General features: G+C 38.4%; 1 protein-coding gene across 7 annotated transcripts in view; it reads right to left on the reverse strand.

Moving 5' to 3' along the window:
* Positions 1-20,465, reverse strand: part of LOC134213036 (histidine decarboxylase) — an 87,842-nt gene that overhangs the window by 37,186 nt on the left and 30,191 nt on the right. For 3 of the 7 annotated variants that reach the window (XM_062691528.1, XM_062691533.1, XM_062691534.1), the window contains exon 1: positions 7,378-7,719. In XM_062691528.1, coding sequence (XP_062547512.1) covers positions 7,378-7,405 — 28 coding nt within the window. In that variant the 5' untranslated portion in view covers positions 7,406-7,719. Of the gene's footprint in view, positions 1-7,377; positions 7,772-8,013; positions 8,109-20,465 lie in introns of those variants that run through there. The other 4 variants (XM_062691531.1, XM_062691529.1, XM_062691532.1 and 1 more) reach the window with 4 other exon arrangements.

Below are 20,465 nucleotides of genomic sequence, written 5' to 3' on the forward strand. Positions count from 1 at the left end.
TAGGAAACCATTCTGAAATTCCCCGGGAAATATTTCGGAGTGTCCATTTAAACTTAAAATTATCTCGGGAAATAATTCTAAACTTTCACGGAAATTCTTGCTATTTCAACGGATTAGATTATTCAATAGGATATTGCATGAAATTTTCATGAAAAGCATCGAAATTTTCACGGAGAGTTCTTTGAAATATTACCGGAAAGCTTTAAAGATTATTAATAGGGATCTTCTACGAAAATTTCCACGAAAACTTATTGGAATGTAGACATGACATTGTCGGAATTTCAACTAGTAATTTTTCGAAATACTGAAAATTTTTCGGTTTTCTACAAATTTGAACCGGCGTGGAGAAATATAGGTCAGATGCGTGACAGATTTTTAGCTGTGGCGCGCCGATGCAAAAGTGTAGGCAGCGGTGGTGCACACCTCTAGGAGGAGTCGAATTCAACAGAAATTAAATTGATTGACTTTGAGATTTGGTTTCAGAAGCTGTGGACAGAGGATTAAATTTGATTTCGATTTTTATTGTCCAATTACATATGATATTTTGTAAAGTTTGGAAAAGTCTACGTAGACTTCAAGGGGGTGGGGAGGGGTTTCGGAAAAGTCTACGAAAGTCTACCAGGGGGAGGGGGGTTTGAAAATGTGAAATTTCGGTCTACGTGGTTTGTGTACAGCCCCCCAGCAAAAATATGTGCTTCTTTTTTCCTTATTGCTCATTTCAAAATGTTTCTTCTATTGCTTCACAACATACAAATTTAGGTAGAGCTTTGTGATTGCAAACAGCATATTTCCAGAAGTACATATTCGTATCGGCAACATTTTCCGAATTTCATCGCATACTCATACAACCCAACCTTATTATCTTTCAAGTTTTACTATACGCTGTGTCATAAAGTCAAGTTGGCATTCGAATCGGGGTTTCCGAAAACATATAGATATAAATCTAGGAACTTTTTTCAAATGTGCCTTATTGATTCTGGTCTTGATTTGTTGAATGGCGATTGTGCTCAATTGAAACTATTTTGGTCAACTAAGGCCGATGACATACTCACGCCTTTGCGTGCGCGAACGCGTACAAGACAAAAGAATTCCTCTTGCTAATACTCTGTTTCACGAGTGCTTGGATGCGCTCTGCATCGCACGACGCGTCAGTATGTCATCGCCCTAATGCACACAATAGAAAGAATAAATTGCGATTTATCTCGTAGTAACGTCAGTTGAACGAAATTTGCTGAATAGAGAGAGTATAAATCTTTTCAAATTTCAAGGTAAAAAAAAGGAAAATGTTCTTTGAATTGCTTTCTCAATTAGATTTTGATGAAGGTGATTATTTTTGTTTTAGTTATTGCATCTGCCGACGCTCTTGACTGAACAACAAAGAAACACGTGCTTTGTGCTATGCATAAATACAACGAAGTGCAAACCAGAACAGTCCTCAAGCGCCGGGTGATGCATTCAAAAACCTTCACAACATAATGTAATGACCTCAGTGTAAAATTGTAACACAAACACACTATCGATTACCACATTTTACTGTTTGCACGTTCTCGTTGCATCACAAAATGCAACGAATTATAGAATATCGGAAAAGTGAACGTGGAAATCCCTCGCACCTGCTTGGCGATTACATTCGAACCGAACGGAAGCTATTACGTATCGAAAAAGTGTCGCGGATTTGTACGTCAAATGTATATTTACCATGATTATTGGGTGGTTGCGTTTTGCCTTTCTCGTATACTAAGTATACGGTAAAGGCTATATGATCGCTCCAAAAACAAACTTTTTATAGAAGGCTCGGAGACCCATAGTGTTATATACCAATCGACTCAGTTCGACGAATTGAGGTGATGTCTGTGTGTGTGTGTGTGTGTGTGTGTGTGTGTATGTGTGTGTGTGTGTGTGTGTGTGCGCAAAACTACTCAGAAAATGTCACTCATTTTTCGGGCACTTACCCTAACCGATTTGCTCGCAACAAGTTGCATTCAACGCAGGATCCTGTCCCATTGTTTCCTATTTGAAATTGGCGAGATCGAACTATGGGATCAAAAGTTATGGCCAAAATACAAATTCATACGAAAAAATCGCGTAAAAAATGTCACTCATTTTTCGGGCACTTACCCTTAACCGATTTGCTCGCAACAAGTTGCATTCGACGCAGGATCCTGTCTCATTGTTTCCTATTTGAAATTGGCCAGATCGGACTATGGGATCAAAAGTTATGGCCAAAATACAAATTCATACGAAAAAATCGCGTAAAAAATGTCACTCATTTTTCGGGCACTTACCCTCAACCGATTTGCTCGCAACAAGTTGCATTCGACGCAGAATCCTGTCCCATTGTTTCCTATTAGAAATTGGCCAGATCGGACTATGGGATCAGAAGTTATGGCCAAAATACAAATTCATACGAAAAAATCGCGTAAAAAATGTCACTCATTTTTCGGGCACTTATCCTTGACCGATTTGCTCGCAACAAGTTGCATTCGACGCAGAATCCTGTCCCATTGTTTCCTATTTGAAATTGGCCAGATCGGACTATGGGATCGAGAGTTATGGCCAAAATACAAATTCATACGAAAAAATCGCGTAAAAAATTTCACTCATTTTTCGGGCACTTACCCTCAACTGATTTGCTCGCAACAAGTTGCATTCGACGCAGAATCCTGTCCCATTGTTTCCTATTTCAAATTGGCCAGATCGGACTATGGGATCGAAAGTTATGACCAAAATACAAATTCATACGAAAAAATCGCGTAAAAATTTCACTCATTTTTCGGGCACTTACCCTCAACCGATTTGCTCGCAACAAGTTGCATTCGACGCAGGATCCTGTCCCATTGTTTCCTATTTGAAATTGGCCAGATCGGACTATGGGATCGAAAGTTATGGCCAAAATACAAATTCATACGAAAAAATCGCGTAAAAAATGTCACTCATTTTTCGGCCACTTACCCTCAACCGATTTGCTCGCAACAAGTTGCATTCGACGCAGGATCCTGTCCCATTGTTTCCTATTTCAAATTGGCCAGATCGAACTATGGGATCGAAAGTTATGACCAAAATACAAATTCATACGGAAAAATCGCGTAAAAAATGTCACTCATTTTTCGGGCACTTATCCTCAACCGATTTGCTCGCAACAAGTTGCATTCGACGCAGAACCCTGTCCCATTGTTTCCTATTTGAAATTGGCCAGATCGGACTATGGGATCGAAAGTTATGACCAAAATACAAATTCATACGAAAAAATCGCGTAAAAAATGTCACTCATTTTTCGGGCACTTATCCTTAACCGATTTGCTCGCAACAAGTTGCATTCGACGCAGAATCCTGTCCCATTGTTTCCTATTTGAAATTGGCCAGATCGGACTATGGGATCGAAAGTTATGACCAAAATACAAATTCATACGAAAAAATCGCGTAAAAATTTCACTCATTTTCGGGCACTTACCCTCAACCGATTTGCTCGCAACAAGTTGCATTCGACGCAGAACCCTGTCCCATTGTTTCCTATTTGAAATTGGCCAGATCGGACTATGGGATCGAAAGTTATGACCAAAATACAAATTCATACGAAAAAATCGCGTAAAAAATTTCACTCATTTTTCGGGCACTTATCCTTAACCGATTTGCTCGCAACAAGTTGCATTCGACGCAGAATCCTGTCCCATTGTTTCCTATTTGAAATTGGCCAGATCGGACTATGGGATCGAGAGTTATGGCCAAAATACAAATTCATACGAAAAAATCGCGTAAAAAATGTCACTCATTTTTCGGGCACTTACCCTCAACCGATTTGCTCGCAACAAGTTGCATTCGACGCAGGATCCTGTCCCATTGTTTCCTATTTCAAATTGGCCAGATCGAACTATGGGATCGAAAGTTATGACCAAAATACAAATTCATACGGAAAATCGCGTAAAAATGTCACTCATTTTTCGGGCACTTACCCTCAACCAATTTGCTCGCAACAAGTTGCATTCGACGCAGAACCCTGTCCCATTGTTTCCTATTTGAAATTGGCCAGATCGGACTATGGGATCGAAAGTTATGACCAAAATACAAATTCATACGAAAAAATCGCGTAAAAAATGTCACTCATTTTTCGGGCACTTATCCTTAACCGATTTGCTCGCAACAAGTTGCATTCGACGCAGAATCCTGTCCCATTGTTTCCTATTTGAAATTGGCCAGATCGGACTATGGGATCGAGAGTTATGGCCAAAATACAAATTCATACGAAAAATCGCGTAAAAAATGTCTCTCATTTTTCGGGCACTTACCCTCAACCGATTTGCTCGCAACATGTTGCATTCGACGCAGAATCCTGTCCCATTGTTTCTTATTTGAATTTGGCCAGATCGGACTATGGGATCGAAAGTTATGGCCAAAATACAAATACATACGAAAAAATCGCGTAAAAAATGTCCCTCCTCTTCCGGGTACTTATCCTCAACCGATTTGCTCGCAACAAGTTGCATTCGACGCAGAATCCTGTCCCATTATTTCCTATTTGAAATTGGCCAGATCGGACTATGGGATCAGAAGTTATGGCCAAATTACAAATTAATACGAAAAATCGCGTAAAAATGTCACTCATTTTTCGGGCACTTACCCTCAATCAATTTGCTCGCAATAAATTGCATTCGACGCAGAATCCTGTCCCATTATTTCCTATTTGAAATTGGCCAGATCGGACTATGGGATCAGAAGTTATGGCCAAAATACAAATTCATACGAAAAAATCGCGTAAAAAATGTCACTCATTTTTCGGGCACTTACCCTCAACCGATTTGCTCGCAACAAGTTGCATTCGACGCAGAACCCTGTCCCATTGTTTCCTATTTGAAATTGGCCAGATCGGACTATGGGATCGAAAGTTATGACCAAAATACAAATTCATACGAAAAAATCGCGTAAAAAATGTCACTCATTTTTCGGGCACTTATCCTCAACCGATTTGCTCGCAACAAGTTGCATTCGACGCAGGATCCTGTCCCGTAGTTTCCTATTTGAATTTGGTCAGATCGGACTATGAGAACAGAAGTTATGGCCAAAATACAAATTCATACGAAAAAATCGCGTAAAAATGTCACTCATTTTTCGGGCACTTACCCTCAACCAATTTGCTTCGCAACAAGTTGCATTCGACGCAGAACCCTGTCGCATTGTTTCTTATTTGAAATTGGCCAGATCGGACTATGGGATCGAAAGTTATGACCAAAATACAAATTCATACGAAAAATCGCGTAAAAATGTCACTCATTTTCGGGCACTTATCCTTAACTGATTTGCTCGCAACAAGTTGCATTCAACGCAGAATCCTGTCCCATTGTTTCCTATTTGAAATTGGCCAGATCGGACTATGGGATCAGAAGTTATGGCCAAAATACAAATTCATACGAAAAATAGCGTAAAAATGTCACTCATTTTTCGGGCACTTAACCTCAACCGATTTACTCGCAACAAGTTTCATTCGACGTAGAATATTGTCCCATTGTTACCAATTTGAAATTGGCCAGATCGAACTATGGGATCGAAAGTTATGACCAAAATACAAATTCATACGAAAAAATCGCGTAAAAATGTCACTCATTTTCGGGCACGTATCCGCAATCGATTTGCTCGCATCAAGTTGCATCCGACGCAGAATCCTGTCCCATTGTTTCTTATTTGAATTTGGCCAGATCGGACTATGGGATCGAAAGTTATGGCCAAAATACAAATTCATACGAAAAATCGCGTAAAAATGTCACTCATTTTTCGGGCACATATCCTTAACCGATTTGCTCACAACAAGTTGCATTCGACGCAGAATGTCTCATATTTTCTTATTGAAAATTGGCCAGATCGGACTATGGGCTTAGATGTTATGGTCAAATTACTATTTATTGTGAAAAAGAGTTCGATAAAGTCTAGCTCACTTTTTTAGCACTTAGACTTCATCTACTGACGCTCGCAACAGATTGCATTCGACGCAGAATCTTGTCCCATTGTTTTCTATTGAAAATTGGCTAGATCGGACTATGGGATCGGAAATTATGGCTGAAACACCATTTTTGCCTTTTTCTACGAAAAGGCTGTATGTTCGCTCCAAAACCAAACTTTTACAGAAGGCCTGGAGACACATAGTGTTATATACGTATAAGCTCGATGAACTGCGATGATGTCTCTGTGTGTGTGTGTGCGCACCAAAAGTGCGAAAAGTTTAGCTCACTTTTTTGGAACTTATCCTCAACCGATTTAATACCAACTATAGATAGTAGAATATATAGATGAGCGAAAGCATGGCTGAGTCGATTTTTCTGCCCGTGCACACGCACATATGACGTCACAGCCCTTAACGTTTCCATTGAAATCGTGACGTCATGCTCGTTTGGAGACACGTTTGACAGTTCGTTTGGAGACAGAGGATTTATCTTCACTCATCTATATATTCCACTATCTATAATTCCAACAAGTTTCATTCGACGCGGAATCCTGTCGTATTGTTTTCTATTGAAAATTTGGACCATGGGCACAGAAATTATGGCCAAAATATACTATGTGTTATAAAAAGCGAGTAAAAAGTCTAGCTGACTTTTAATGGACTTACCCTCAACCGATTTACTTCACAACAAATTGCATTAGATGCGGAATCCTGTTCTATTTAGAAAGTTGGCCAGATTGGACTATTACCTTTGAAATTATGGCCAAAATACTTTTTGCCTTTCTTGTGCAACAAAGTTGTACCGAAAGGCTATAATTTCTTTCCGAAAACGAACTATCGGATGCTTCCACACTGATACACTTCCCTTCCTCTTTATACGGGAGTTTGGTAGAAAGACGGTCATGAGATTTATATCATAACAAATATTGCCCTCCGCTCGCTTGATGGGAATGACATTTTCGTTTTCTTTTTGTGTAGTCGGAGCTTCAGTTCAATTTACATCCAAAAGTGATATCCTTAAAATATATGACTGGGTAAAATAAAACAGGGGTATGTACGTCAAAAAGATTGGAAAAGGAAACAAAAATGTCGAAATTCTTATTAGCATATTGTAGATCAAGCTGAAAACCGAACCGAGGTTTCGCGACAATCGCATTTTCTCGCATTTCCGGATGTTGCAACTGCATCGCGAGTAGTGCGCAACGGACAAAGAAATTTGTCTTTTTTACTCCTAGCTACTAGCTCATCTATTTTCAAGCACACACATTTTACGAAGGTCGAGAAAGGCACCATCACCGCTAGGTGGATTAATCTGGGTTTTTCTCTTTCAGTAAAATTCTGCGATAAATCAGTTGTCCAGGGATATTCTCAATGTGACGTCATAAGACGAAAAAAATACTTTCGTCACAAACGACGCGTATGATTAATGATTACCCCTTTTCACTTACCTCGTTTGCGATACTCATCGAAATCCATCTCGCTCGCTGGTTGATGATTGTAGCTCTGGATATACTCGGACACGTGTCGGCACCGGGAGTGGGGATGACTAATAGACTGTCGTTAATCAGAGCGAGTTGTGGATGATAAGAACGGAGATTTGTTTTAATCCTTCATGCAACAAATCTTAGCACTTCAGATCAGAAGTACACCTGAGCAGTGGACACTGTTGAAGTTGATTAGTGATTTTGTACTAGTTAAAAACGTTTTATTTCCGAAAAAGACTAATTAGCTTAGATTGAGGATTTCCGCAAAATGACCTTGTTTAATAGTGGGTAGTACCTGTTGGTCAATCTATTTGCTAAGGCAGACTGAGCAGCAGACGGCAATGTACCAGTACTTGAGTTCAAAAAATGTGTGTTGAGGATTAAGGGTAGAATGTCTTATTTTGTTTCCATTGCGTCAACTACCGTTAGTAATAGTCAACCGTTGCAAGACTACCGTCAAGTTTGCAGGAAATTATTTACGGTTTTTATTGGTGCATGAACCGTGAAAAGAAATAATATTTTACATAGAACGAAATGAAATGATGTAACGTTGTGCCTTATGTCCCTACAAGGTGATATATTCGTATGGATTGGACTTACTCGGAAAATATACTTGAAGGGTTTCACACTTTTTCCGAAAGACGGAAAACATGAATAGAAGAACTAGGTGTATAACGAGCGTGCTACAAACTGTGGTTGCAATTACACCGCGTTCGTGTTTTATAGTGCCACAACATTGTTTGAACAATTAATCGGTTAGAAATAAAGATCATTTATTACTATCATTTATAATTGTCAAACTATTTGTCTCGATTTATTCAACAAAAACAAATTCACACAGCGCAGTACTATTCAAATGTTTCTATGCCGGGATTCACATGCTCATTCTATTCAAAACTAGGAAATCCCGGAAAGCTAGTATAAGTGCAGCCAAAAAGTAACAACAAAATTCTTAATTTTTCTATCTCTGTAATTGATTTTTCTCTAATTAAAGATCAGTTGTTCAAGTCTAAATTTGAAGGCTTTTCTATACAAATTTGACCGATATTTTCTGCTGCTTTTGTTCTCCGGCAAAACACATACAGCATGAGTGAGATGTTTGTCAATATGGTTGAATTGTGTTTCTCGGTCGATTCGTCACGTCCACCATGAGTCAAGATTACTGATTTTCCTAAGCAGTAAGAGACTAATGTGTCACATGTGGAATCGGTTTACAAAAAGATGGAGAATATAAGTATTTGTACATGTTCAAACTTGAGACAGCGTTGTTGAAGTAATTGTAGAGAAATAAAATGTCCAAATTTGACTACACCTTTGTGGAAAACAGTGTTGGAAATGAAAACGCAAACAAATTCGTTTGTAGTGAATTATTCAGTAAATATAGCAGATTCAGCACGTTTAAATATTGTTGAACATTCCAATCAAAGCACAATGCATTATCTTCATGTTGCAGCTACAACTATCACTATACGGTATATCTAATTATGTTCTTGTTTCTGTGATCGTGTTATAGAGAGCTTAAAAATAAAACAGCAGGAACATGGGGAGACTTGATTCTCTAGGAGCTCTAGCATATTTTTAATATACATAAATCCTCTACACAAATGGTAACTATATAGTGGCTTGAGGGGGTTAGAAGCAGAGGGTTGTAGAGACATTTTCTCAAAATTGAGTTGACTACAGCAAAAAATGCTTTAGTTTGCGACAATATCTTGATATAGTTTGTACGATGTTTATAAAAAATTATGAAAATTCACAGAAAAAACCCAGATTAATCCACCTAGCGGTGATGGTGCCTTTCTCGACCTTCGTAAAATGTGTGTGCTTGAAAAAGATGAGCTAGTGGCTAGGAGTAAAAAGACAAATTTCTTTGTCCGTTCTATGAAAATCAGATTATTTATGGCAAAGATATTGTAGATCCAGTTGAAAACCGAAAATCATATTTTGTCCCATTTCCGGATGTCGCAACTGCATCGCGAGTGGTGCCCGACTATGGCACAGTTGCGCACTACTCGCGTTGCAGTTGCAACATCCGGAAATGCGAGAAATGCGATTTCGCGGGACCTCGGTTCGGTTTTCAGCTTGATCTACAATATGCTAATAAGAATTTCGACATTTTTGGTTCCTTTTCCAATCTTTTTGACGTACATAACCCTGTTTTATTTCACCCAGTCATATATTTTAAGGATATCACTTGTGGATGTTAGTTGAACTGAAGCTCCGACTACACAAAAAGAAAACGAAAATGTCATTCCCATCACGCGAGCGGAGGGCAATATTTGTTATGATATAAATCTCATGACCGTCTTTCTGCCAAACTCCCGTATGAAGTGGGAGAGACAGAGACATCATCTCAGTTCGTCGAGCTGAATCGATTGGTATATAACACTATGGGTCTCCAGGCCTTCTGTAAAAGTTTGGTTTTGAGCGAACATACAGCCTTTTCGTATAAAAAAGGCTAAAATGGTGTTTCGGCCATAACTTCCGATCCCATAGTCCGATCTAGCCAATTTTCAATAGGAAACAATGGGACAGGATTCTGCGTCGAATGCAACTTGTTGCGTGTGAATCGATTAAGGTTAGGTGTCCGAAAAATAGGTGACATTTTTTTGTGATTTTTATGAAAAAAGGTATTTTGGTCATAACTTCCGATCCCATAGTCCGACCTGTCCAATTTTCAATAGGAAAGGATTCTGCGTCGAATGCAATTTGTTGCGAGCAAATCGGTTGAGAATAAGTGCCTGAAAAATGAGTGACATTTCTTACGCAATATTTTCGTATGAATTTGTATTTTGGCCATAACTCTCGATCCCATAGTCCGATATGGCCAATTTTCAATAGGAAACAACGGGACAGGATTCTACGTCGAATGCAACATGTTTTGAGCAAATCGGTTGAGGATAAGTGCCCGAAAATGAGTGACATTTTACGCGATTTTTTCGTAGGATTTTGTATTTTGGCCATAACTTTTGATCCCATAGTTCCATCTGGCCAATTTAAAAAAGGAGACAGTGGGACAGGATTTTGCGTCTAATGCAACTTGTTGCGAGCAAATCGGTTGAGGTTAAGTGCCCGAAAAATGAGTGACATTTTTACACGATTTTTCGTAGGATTTTGTATTTTGGCCATATAACTTTCGATCCCATAGTTCGATTTGGCCAATTTCAAATAGGAAATAATGGGACAAAATTCTGCGTCGAATGCAACTTGTTGCGAGCAAATCGGTTGAGGATAAGTGTCCGAAAAATGAGTGACATTTTTACGCGATTTTTTCGTATGAATTTGTATTTTGGCCATAACTCTCGATCCCATAGTCCGATCTGGCCAATTTCAAATAGGAAACAATGGGACAGGATTCTGCGTCGAATGCAACTTGTTGCGAGCAAATCGGTTGAGGATAAGTGCCCGAAAAATGAGTGACATTTTGTTGAGTAGTTTTGCGCACACACACACACACACACACACACACACACACACACACACACACACACACACACACACACAGACATCACCTCAATTCGTCGAACTGAGTCGATTGGTATATAACACTATGGGTCTCCGGGCCTTCTATAAAAAGTTTGTTTTTGGAGCGATCATATAGCCTTTACCGTATACTTAGTATACGAGAAAGGCAAAAAAATTAGTATTTTTTTAATATTCATACAATTTGTATGCTCTATCAGACAATGGTAGCGCGAAATTGGGATAATGTAAACGCTTATTAGCCAAGACAATTCTTGTTTACATTATGCTAATCTCGCGCTAGTACTGTTGTAGTACTACTGCGCTAGTAGTGCATTGTCCGCTAGAATTAGCGAATGTGTAAACGGGCCATTTGCGTTTGACCCCCTCACTTGTTTGGATGTTTTGGGTTGACAACCGACTAATTTCACAGGATAGGCAAAATTTGAATAACTTCTCATAACAACGAGTAAATGCTATGATTTTCTTACAGCACGAAGCCATGCTTATACAAAATAACATGTACTAATTAAAATGTCAACATTCCTTCTCACTTCTAGGACATTCAGATTTTTAATTGCTAACACAAAATGGGGGGACACTGGGACCCTCATTTACTTCGAAAAAGCCATGTAATTTTAGATGCTTCGAAACCGACACCCACGAGCATCATTATTCATGCGAAACTCTCTCATAATAAATGTGAAACTTCTTTCACTTTTAAATTTACACGGCTGTATTATTGAAACAAAAATGATAAAGTACCAGACGGGAATCGAACATTGGTTCGTTGCGTGAGCGCCACTCACGTTACCACCTATAGCCATCACCGCTTCATGAGGGAGCAGAGATCAAAGTGAAACAAATTCTACATTCTTCCGCTTATGCTCTGTTCATTGCATCAACCCGTCGGTTGCTTGGGTGTTGGGTGCGTGAGTTGTCATTTCATACGCTCATCGCACCGGTTGCTGTGCTTTGGGTTCGATGGATGTAAATTTCAGTTTGTTTCTCATTGAAACTATGGCAATCGGACTGAAACTTTCGTGTGCATCCAATTTGACTGAAAAATACATCTCAATTCATATTACGTCTTGCATTATTGTGTCAGTTGTTTCAATCACGTCACCTGTAACCAGTGCCGTAGCGTGTGATTGGCCAGGTTGGCCCCGCCAAGGGCGCAAGCTCTTAGGGGGCGCCGAAATCAAGAATTATTGTATGGAATTTTATTAGCTACAAACCTGGTGAAGATATTTGGAGTAATCTAGAGCAAACAAAGAAAAGTTCTTTTACCTCAAATAAACTTATCGAATGGTTTGGTCTTAGCTTTGTCGCTATTTTTTTTGTCGTCCAAAAATCTCATAGGGGAAGTGCACCGGTTTTGGCCAACTTAGTGTCTAATTTGGCCAACCCTAAAAATACTTTATTTTTGCCTTTCTCGTATACTAAGTATACGGTAAAGGCTATATGATCGCTCAAAACAAACTTTTTATAGAAGGCCCGGAGACCCATAGTGTTATATACCAATCGACTCAGTTCGACGAATTGAGGTGATGTCTGTGTGTGTGTGTGTGTGTGTGTGTGTGTATGTGTGTGTGTATGTGTGTGTGTGTGTGTGCGCAAAACTACTCAAAAAATGTCACTTATTTTTCGGGCCCTTACCCTCAACCGATTTACTCGCAACAAGTTGCATTCGACGCAGAATCCTGTCCCATTGTCCTATTTGAAATTGGCCAGATCGGACAATGGGATCGAAAGTTATGGCCAAAATACAAATTCATACGAAAAAATCGCGTAAAAAATGTCACTCATTTTTCGGGCACTTATCCTCAACCGATTTGCTCGCAACAAGTTGCATTCGACGCAAAATCCTGTCCCATTGTTTCCTATTTGAAATTGGCCAGATCAAACTATGGGATCAGAAGTTATGGCCAAAATACAAATTCATACAAAAATCGCGTATAAAATGTCACTCATTTTCGGGCACTTATCCTCAACCGATTTGCTCGCAACAAATTGCATTCGACGCAGAATCTTGTCTCATTGTTTCCTATTTGAAATTGGCCAGATCGGACTATGGGATCAAAAGTTATGGCCAAAATACAAATTCATACAAAAAAAATCGCGGACAAAATGTCACTCATTTTTCGGGCACTTACCCTCAACCGATTTGCTCGCAACAAGTTGCATTCGACGCAGAATCCTGTCCCATTATTTCCTATTTGAAATTGGCCAGATCGAACTATGGGATCGAAAGTTATGGCCAAAATACAAATTCATACGAAAAAATCGCGTAAAAAATGTCACTCATTTTCGGGCACTTATTCTTAACCGATTTGCTAGCAACAAGTTGCATTCGAAGCAGAATCCTGTCCCATTGTTTTCTATTTGAAATTGGCCAGATCGAACTATGGGATCGAAAGTTATGGCCAAAACACAAATTCATTTAAAAAATCGCGTAAAAAATGTCACTCATTTTTCGGGCACATATCCTTAACCGATTTGCTCACAACAAGTTGCATTCGACGTAGAATCCTGTCCTGTTGTTTCCTATTGAAAATTGGCCATATCAGACTATGGGATCGAAAATTATATCATTTTTGCCTTTTTATGGAAAAATCGCTAAAAAACTCACTCATTTTTCAGGCACTTTTCCTCAACCGATTTGCGAACAAATTGCATTCGACGCAGAATGTATCATATTTTCTTATTGAAAATTGGCCAGATCGGACTATGGGCTTAGATGTTATGGTCAAATTACTATTTATTGTGAAAAAGAGTTCGAAAAAGTCTAGCTCACTTTTTTAGCACTTCCCAAGCAGCACAATTTGTTTCACTACTGAACATTTCACTGTGTTGCAACTATTTGGAAAGAAACAATCTTTGCGTATGTACCATCAAATATAACTCTCTTGCAATCTAAAAAGCGCAAGAGGTGGAGCCTACGGAAACATCCTTCGATTGCAGTAAAATTTCAATAATGTTGCAAAATACTACAGCGGAAAAAAAAATAAAATAAAAATATAAAACTGGATTTGATTTATGGATCTTGTGATTGATAGTCCTTCACTCTACCACAGCACCATTCAACACTTCGAAGGGACTGCATGTTGATTCACAATAAAAACCATACGATTATGAAGTTTTGTACTCGAGTTTCGTGTTACTTGATTGCACCATCACAGGAAAAGAATGTGAGTTGTCAAAACGTTGAACGATGCTAAATTAAACATGAAGACACATTCAACTTGTCTGCAACTTAATTTGAACAAACAATTAAATTTTGAAAGACGCATTGGAGTTACATGGCAAAAAATATGCAACTTGATGATTTTGTTTCGTGTTTGCAACATAAGGTGCAGTATTCTTTGTTTGTTTGTTTCCAAATGTCAAACACATACTGCATATTGCAATTTTAATGAAACATTGATCACAATTCGAACGTTTTTGACATCTTGATGCAACTTTTTCGTGCTTTGATGTTTTCCCAATGCCTTTAATGAAACTGAATAGAAACAAGGTGATTTTAGGAAGATGTTGCGTGTGCTACTTGGGTTAGACTTCAACTATTCCCCAAGAAACACAAGTTCAACAAATCTGGTTGCAGTAACCATATTGTGACTGAATCCGGTCATATATAAGTTATTGTGATTGATGTGCAATATGTGTGCTTCTCAGGTCGCTCGCAACAGATTGCATTCGACGCAGAACCTTGTCCCATTGTTTTCTATTGAAAATTGGCTAGATCGGACTATGGGATCGGAAGTTATGGCTGAAACACCATTTTTGCCTTTTTATACGAAAAGGCTGTATGTTTGCTCCAAAACCAAACTTTTACAGAAGGCCTGGAGACCCATAGTGTTATATACGTATAAGCTCGACGAATTGCTATGATGTCTCTGTGTGTGTGTGCGCACCAAAAGTGCGAAAAGTTTAGCTCACTTTTTGGAACTCACCCTCAACCGATTTAATTCCAACTATAGATAGTAGAATATATAGATGAGCGAAAGCATGGCTGAGTCGATTTTTTTGCCCGTGCACACGCGCATATGACGCCACAGCCCTTAACGTTTCCATTGAAATCGTGACGTCATGCTCGTTTGGAAACACGTTTGACAGTTCGTTTGGAGACAGAGGATTTATCTTCACTCATCTATGTATTCCACTATCTATAATTCCAACAAGTTTCATTCGACGCGGAATCCTGTCGTATTGTTTTCTATTGAAAATTTGGACCATGGGCACAGAAATTATGGCCAAAATATACTATGTGTTATAAAAAAGCGAGTAAAAAAGTCTAGCTGACTTTTAATGGACTTACCCTCAACCGATTTACTCACAACAAATTGCATTAGACGCGGAATTCTGTTCTATTATTTTTTATTGAAAGTTGGCCAGATTGGACTATTACCTTAGAAATTATGGCCAAAATACTTTTTGCCTCTCTTGTGCAACAAAGTTGTACCGAAAGGCTATAATTTCTTTCCGAAAACGAACTATCGGATGCTTCCACACTGATACACTTCCCACCCTCTTCATACGGGAGTTTGGCAGAAAGACGGTCATGAGATTTATATCATACCAAATATTGCCCTCCGCTCGCTTGATGGGAATGACATTTTCGTTTCCTTTTTGTGTAGTCGGAGCTTCAGTTCAATTTACATCCAAAAGTGCTATCCTTAAAATATATGACTGGGTAAAATAAAACAGGTATATACGTCAAAAAGATTGGAAAAGGAAACAAAATGTCGAAATTCTTATTAGCATATTGTAGATCAAGCTGAAAACCGAACTGAGGTCTCGCGACAATCGCATTTTCTCGCATTTCCGGATGTTGCAACTGCATCGCGAGTAGTGCGCAACTGTGCCATAGTCGGGCACCACTCGCGATGCAGTCGCGACATCCGGGAATGGGACAAAATATGATTTTCGGTTTTCAACTGGATCTACAATATCTTTGCCATAAATAATCTGATTTTCATAGAACGGACAAAGAAATTTGTTTTTTTACTCCTAGCTACTAGCTCATCTATTTTCAAGCACACACATTTTACGAAGGTCGAGAAAGGCACCATCACTGTTAGGTGGATTAATCTGGGTTTTTAAAATAATCGATCAGTTGAAAGCAGCGTTGAAGCGTGCGGGATATATCTCTTGTTGGAACTAATAAAACCCTTGATAATTGCTTTATTTTTGTAATTATTCGCAAAATTGGCCAAATTAGGAACATGGCCAAAACCGGTACAGTTCCCCTATTAAAAAGAGAATAGGTTTATATTCATTTTTAGACACTTACTGTCACCGTTCAGTTGACAAAATTCCGCAGGGCCCTTTTGATCTAATGACTTATACCGTGATAGGAGTTAGGGTAATGGCCTATTTAGGTTAGGAGCATTTATGAGGTATTTGACGTGATAATTGTCAACAAGAAATTAAACAAAAATACGATGAGTGAACTTTGACATCAAGATAAGTACTCTTTATCATGTAACTAGTCGACCCGGCAGACGTTGTCATGCATAATAGGCGAAAATGCGAGTTATGAACTGCCCATGTGAAATTTCCATACGAATCTTCATTTTAGCTTTCCACGATTTACTCAACTTTACTAATAATTTTCGCATGTGGAAATTCATAAAAACCCGTCAGAAACTATAACGAATGTAACTGCTGAAGGAATAAAGAAAGATTAAGGACAATCCTCACGGAATCCAAATTTAAATCTACTCGCGTTTTCGAGGGGACTCCACTCAGTACTCGTTTCATTCAGAAAAACTTCATGTAGTCCTAAAAATAGTCGCATTTGACCTGGCGGCATTTCCGATTCTAGCAAATCAGAAACTTATAGGTACAAGTTCAATGGGATTATCATTTTTCGAGGCTCTCGTAGATTAGCAAAATTTATCAGTAATACAAACAGCATGTGCTATGAAAGCATTCATGGCCTTATTTTAGCATGTGGCCCTTCTGGTTCCGATGGTGATTCCGACCCATTCAAAGTTGGATTATTGACCCAACAAAGTACAAAGTACACTACTGACAGCCCCATTCTAAATATGGATGAATTCTTGATCCAAAAGCCTATAGCTATTTCGCTCATCGACCGATCCATTTCAAAGTTGGATTTTCTTGTCCCAACCATCTAAAATTTGTATCAAATTTCACATGATTATCAAATCCCCCTTTCTCTGTGATGTACTTCAAACTGTACTTCTTGCATACAAAAGTTTATTATTGAAAAAATTATTAAAGCAAACGGTGTACTTTAAAATTTAGACTACGTCAGCTCCTTCAAATGTGTGCAAGAAATGTCCGTTGTGGACAGTATGAGCTGAAAGGAATCACAAGTAATTTTTTTAGCAATTTTGATGATCTTCCAGTTTGTTCTGGACGCTTTTAAAGAATCCATACGAGATCCCAGTGATACCATCGACTCTGCCAATTTTCTAACACATTTTGCCATATTTTGCAAATAGTAAAAAAAATATCATATCAAAAATTTGGGGCTGGAGCTATGGGGCTGAATTCTGGTGCTTTTCCGCTGAATACTGTTTGTCATTTGAAGTATTTCAATCCACTACTTTCAATCATACTTTTAGGTGGAACTCAAAATGTTATTGGAATGTAAAATATAGCAATTTTTTTCATTAGTGAGAGAGGGGCGCCAAAAAAAGATTTCGCCAAGGGCGCCGAGAATCCACACTACGGCTCTGCTGTAACAATAATAATTTTTTGGTGTGAGTCACCACCCTCGTTAGGGTTGTGTACAAGACACGACCGCTTGACGTGAACTACGTAAAACCTCTTAGTGCAATGAGAATTGTAATATCATATGAATAATAGGATATACAGAAGTAAATATTTTACATTTCACATAATTTTCGGTAAAATTTTCGTTCCTGTCACGTATACGACAGAAACGCAAATTTTACCCAAAAATTATATGAAATGTAAAATATTTACATTACAAGCAGATCGTAACCGCTACCGGCGAAGACATCGTCTCAAGTCAATTCAAAAAGCATGCTTTCCCATGCGCGTTTGCGTTTTTTTTTTGGAAATCATCTTGTGGTCGTCATCAGTATCGGTACCGCTTAATATAATTTGTGTAAAAATCTTAGTAAAGCAGGTTTGTCGGCAACGAGTGAAAAATAAGAGATTAAATTTCACTTGCACAATTCTGCTGTCACCGGATCTGTAGCAACCACCAATTCCGCTAGGGAATATACCACTGATGTCGAAGAGCTGTCTTTTTGTATTTAATGAAGTAACCCCTAAGTAATTCGTAATGAGTGCACATAAACTTTGCACCCACAACGAACAAAGGGGACGGGACTAACGGACTCACTATATCAGCATCGGCATCAGTGGCAGTCGTCACTTGTCAGAGTCTGTTGCGTCCAGCAGGTTGTGGTCCCTGCATCGACATCGGTGGTGGTCGTCGGCGTATTGCTGCAGAGTCATCGTCGCGTGGCCTTCATCAGCAGTACTCAAATGAAATTTTCTGTAAATCGATGTAAAGCATTGAGTGGTCATCCGCAATAACTCTCAGTGGATATGTTTCAAGGCGCATAAGCCGCTACTTTACAGGATAAGTATTTATTTAAGTAAATAGAATTTTTGTCGTTTGGAAGAAAGTAATTTGGCCGAAAGTTGTTAGGCCGAATATGTAGTTTGACCAAGCACATCATTTGACCGAAGTCCATCTAGCCCAAAGTTATTTGGTCGAAAATGTCATATGGTCGACGACCCTTTTCTGTTTTAAATATTTTTCAATGGAACTTTTGAAGAATTTCCTATGGATAATACAAAGAACCTCCCGTAGAAATCAAATATCCTTCCGAAAAATTTTCGTTAAAATACTGAACATTTTCCGAGAAAATTCGAAAATTTCACTTATAAATTCTAAATTTTAGTGGAACAAGGTTTCTACTCAACTGTAAAAACAAAAGTCCCTAATTTTTCCATATCCCACTAGCACATTGCCGCCTCGCAGTTTAGTGTTAATTAAGCACTTCCACTGTTATTAAATGCGCGGTTTATCTAAGCTTGGTACCATTTTTCATTTATATATCGTGAGGCCAAAACGATGATACATTTGTATGCCCAGGGAGGTCAAAAAAAAATCCAACCCGAAAATTTCCTAGAGCTAATCGGGAATCGAACCCAGCCACCTTCTGCATGGTTTTTCTTTATGGCCCTGACTCGTAAATCCGTTCATCTAGAAATTGCTTCAATCATTCAATCAAAAATTCCTTCAGTTATTCCTTTCGAGAACTCCTCCAGGAAATGATACGAACCCTATTCTTTGGGTTAACTCAAAAGTGACAAAAAGTCAAATGGGACTATTATGCGAGTGGGCGTGGGGGCAGTATTGTGCTCAAACATAGCAGCCAAAAAACCGGTAGTATAAGTGTCAAACCGATGTTGTTGATGCAACTAATTATACACTACAACATGATAGACATCATATGCCAAGTTAAGCTTATTGAAGCCAAATAATTTTAAATGGCAACATAATTTTAATAGTTACAGCGCCACTAGCGTTTCAGTACTTATGCTCTACTGGAAATACATTCGGAAAATGCTTCGGATTTTTTTGAAATCTTTGGGGATTTTTAGAAACTCATTCGAAAATTTATTTACGAAAACCTTAGAAAACACCTTAGAGAATTTTTCTGGATATTCTTAGGAAAATTCCTTTTGAGGTTCCTTTGGAAATTCCTTTACGAATTTCTTTGGAAATTATTTCTAGAATTTCTAGAGGAGATTATTTTCGGTATTTGTTTTGAGGAATTCCTCCAGTAACTTCTCCGGAAACTTTTTCCGTAATTTCTAGAGAGCTTCTCTTCTACAAATTTCTTTGAACATTCGGAAATTGATTTCGAAATTTCTTCGGGAATCTATTCATAAATTCATTCTGAAATCCTTCTGAGCAGTGGCGCCGGGAGTGGGTAGGACAAGTAGGACATGTCCTACGCACGAATTTTCCTGGGTGGGCAGTCAAGGCATTGTCCTACCCATCATTCTGTTGAGAACATATTATTTAGGTAATTATTTTAGTTGCAATACTGTCTGGCAGTGTTGTGCTGAATCATTCTCAGACGATAATGATTGCAGTTTTCACGTGAAAAATTTTCAGGTGAAAACAGTAGGCTAGTTGTCGCCGGCGATAACTTCTCAAATGATGGTATCAAACGATATATACCGATAAATACGGAATTATCATTTAAAAATAAACCTTACGTCGAATTCGTTTTTAAAAAGTTCCAACCTAGGTTAATAAATAATAAACAAGCAGAAGGGAGAAACGAAACTGTCTGTTTATTAAAATAAAATGCGCGTTTAAAATCTGTTTTCCGATAATTTTGTGATATTTGTTATTGTAGTTTTAAATGAAATTAATCTGGTACTGTTGTCTAGATTCAGTTTTAAAAATAATTGTTAGGGAAATTATTCATAAGTTCATTAAGGTTTTCCTTACTGATTGTGTCCTAAATTAGGTCGGTGGATGCAATTATGTAGTTTGGGAGTTCCCCTTGAAACCCGTTCTCAGAAAAATATATTTGAGGAATACCGAAAAGAATTATTTC

Source organism: Armigeres subalbatus, chromosome 2, assembly GCF_024139115.2.
Source record: "Armigeres subalbatus isolate Guangzhou_Male chromosome 2, GZ_Asu_2, whole genome shotgun sequence".
NCBI classification, from domain to species: Eukaryota; Metazoa; Arthropoda; class Insecta; order Diptera; family Culicidae; genus Armigeres; species Armigeres subalbatus.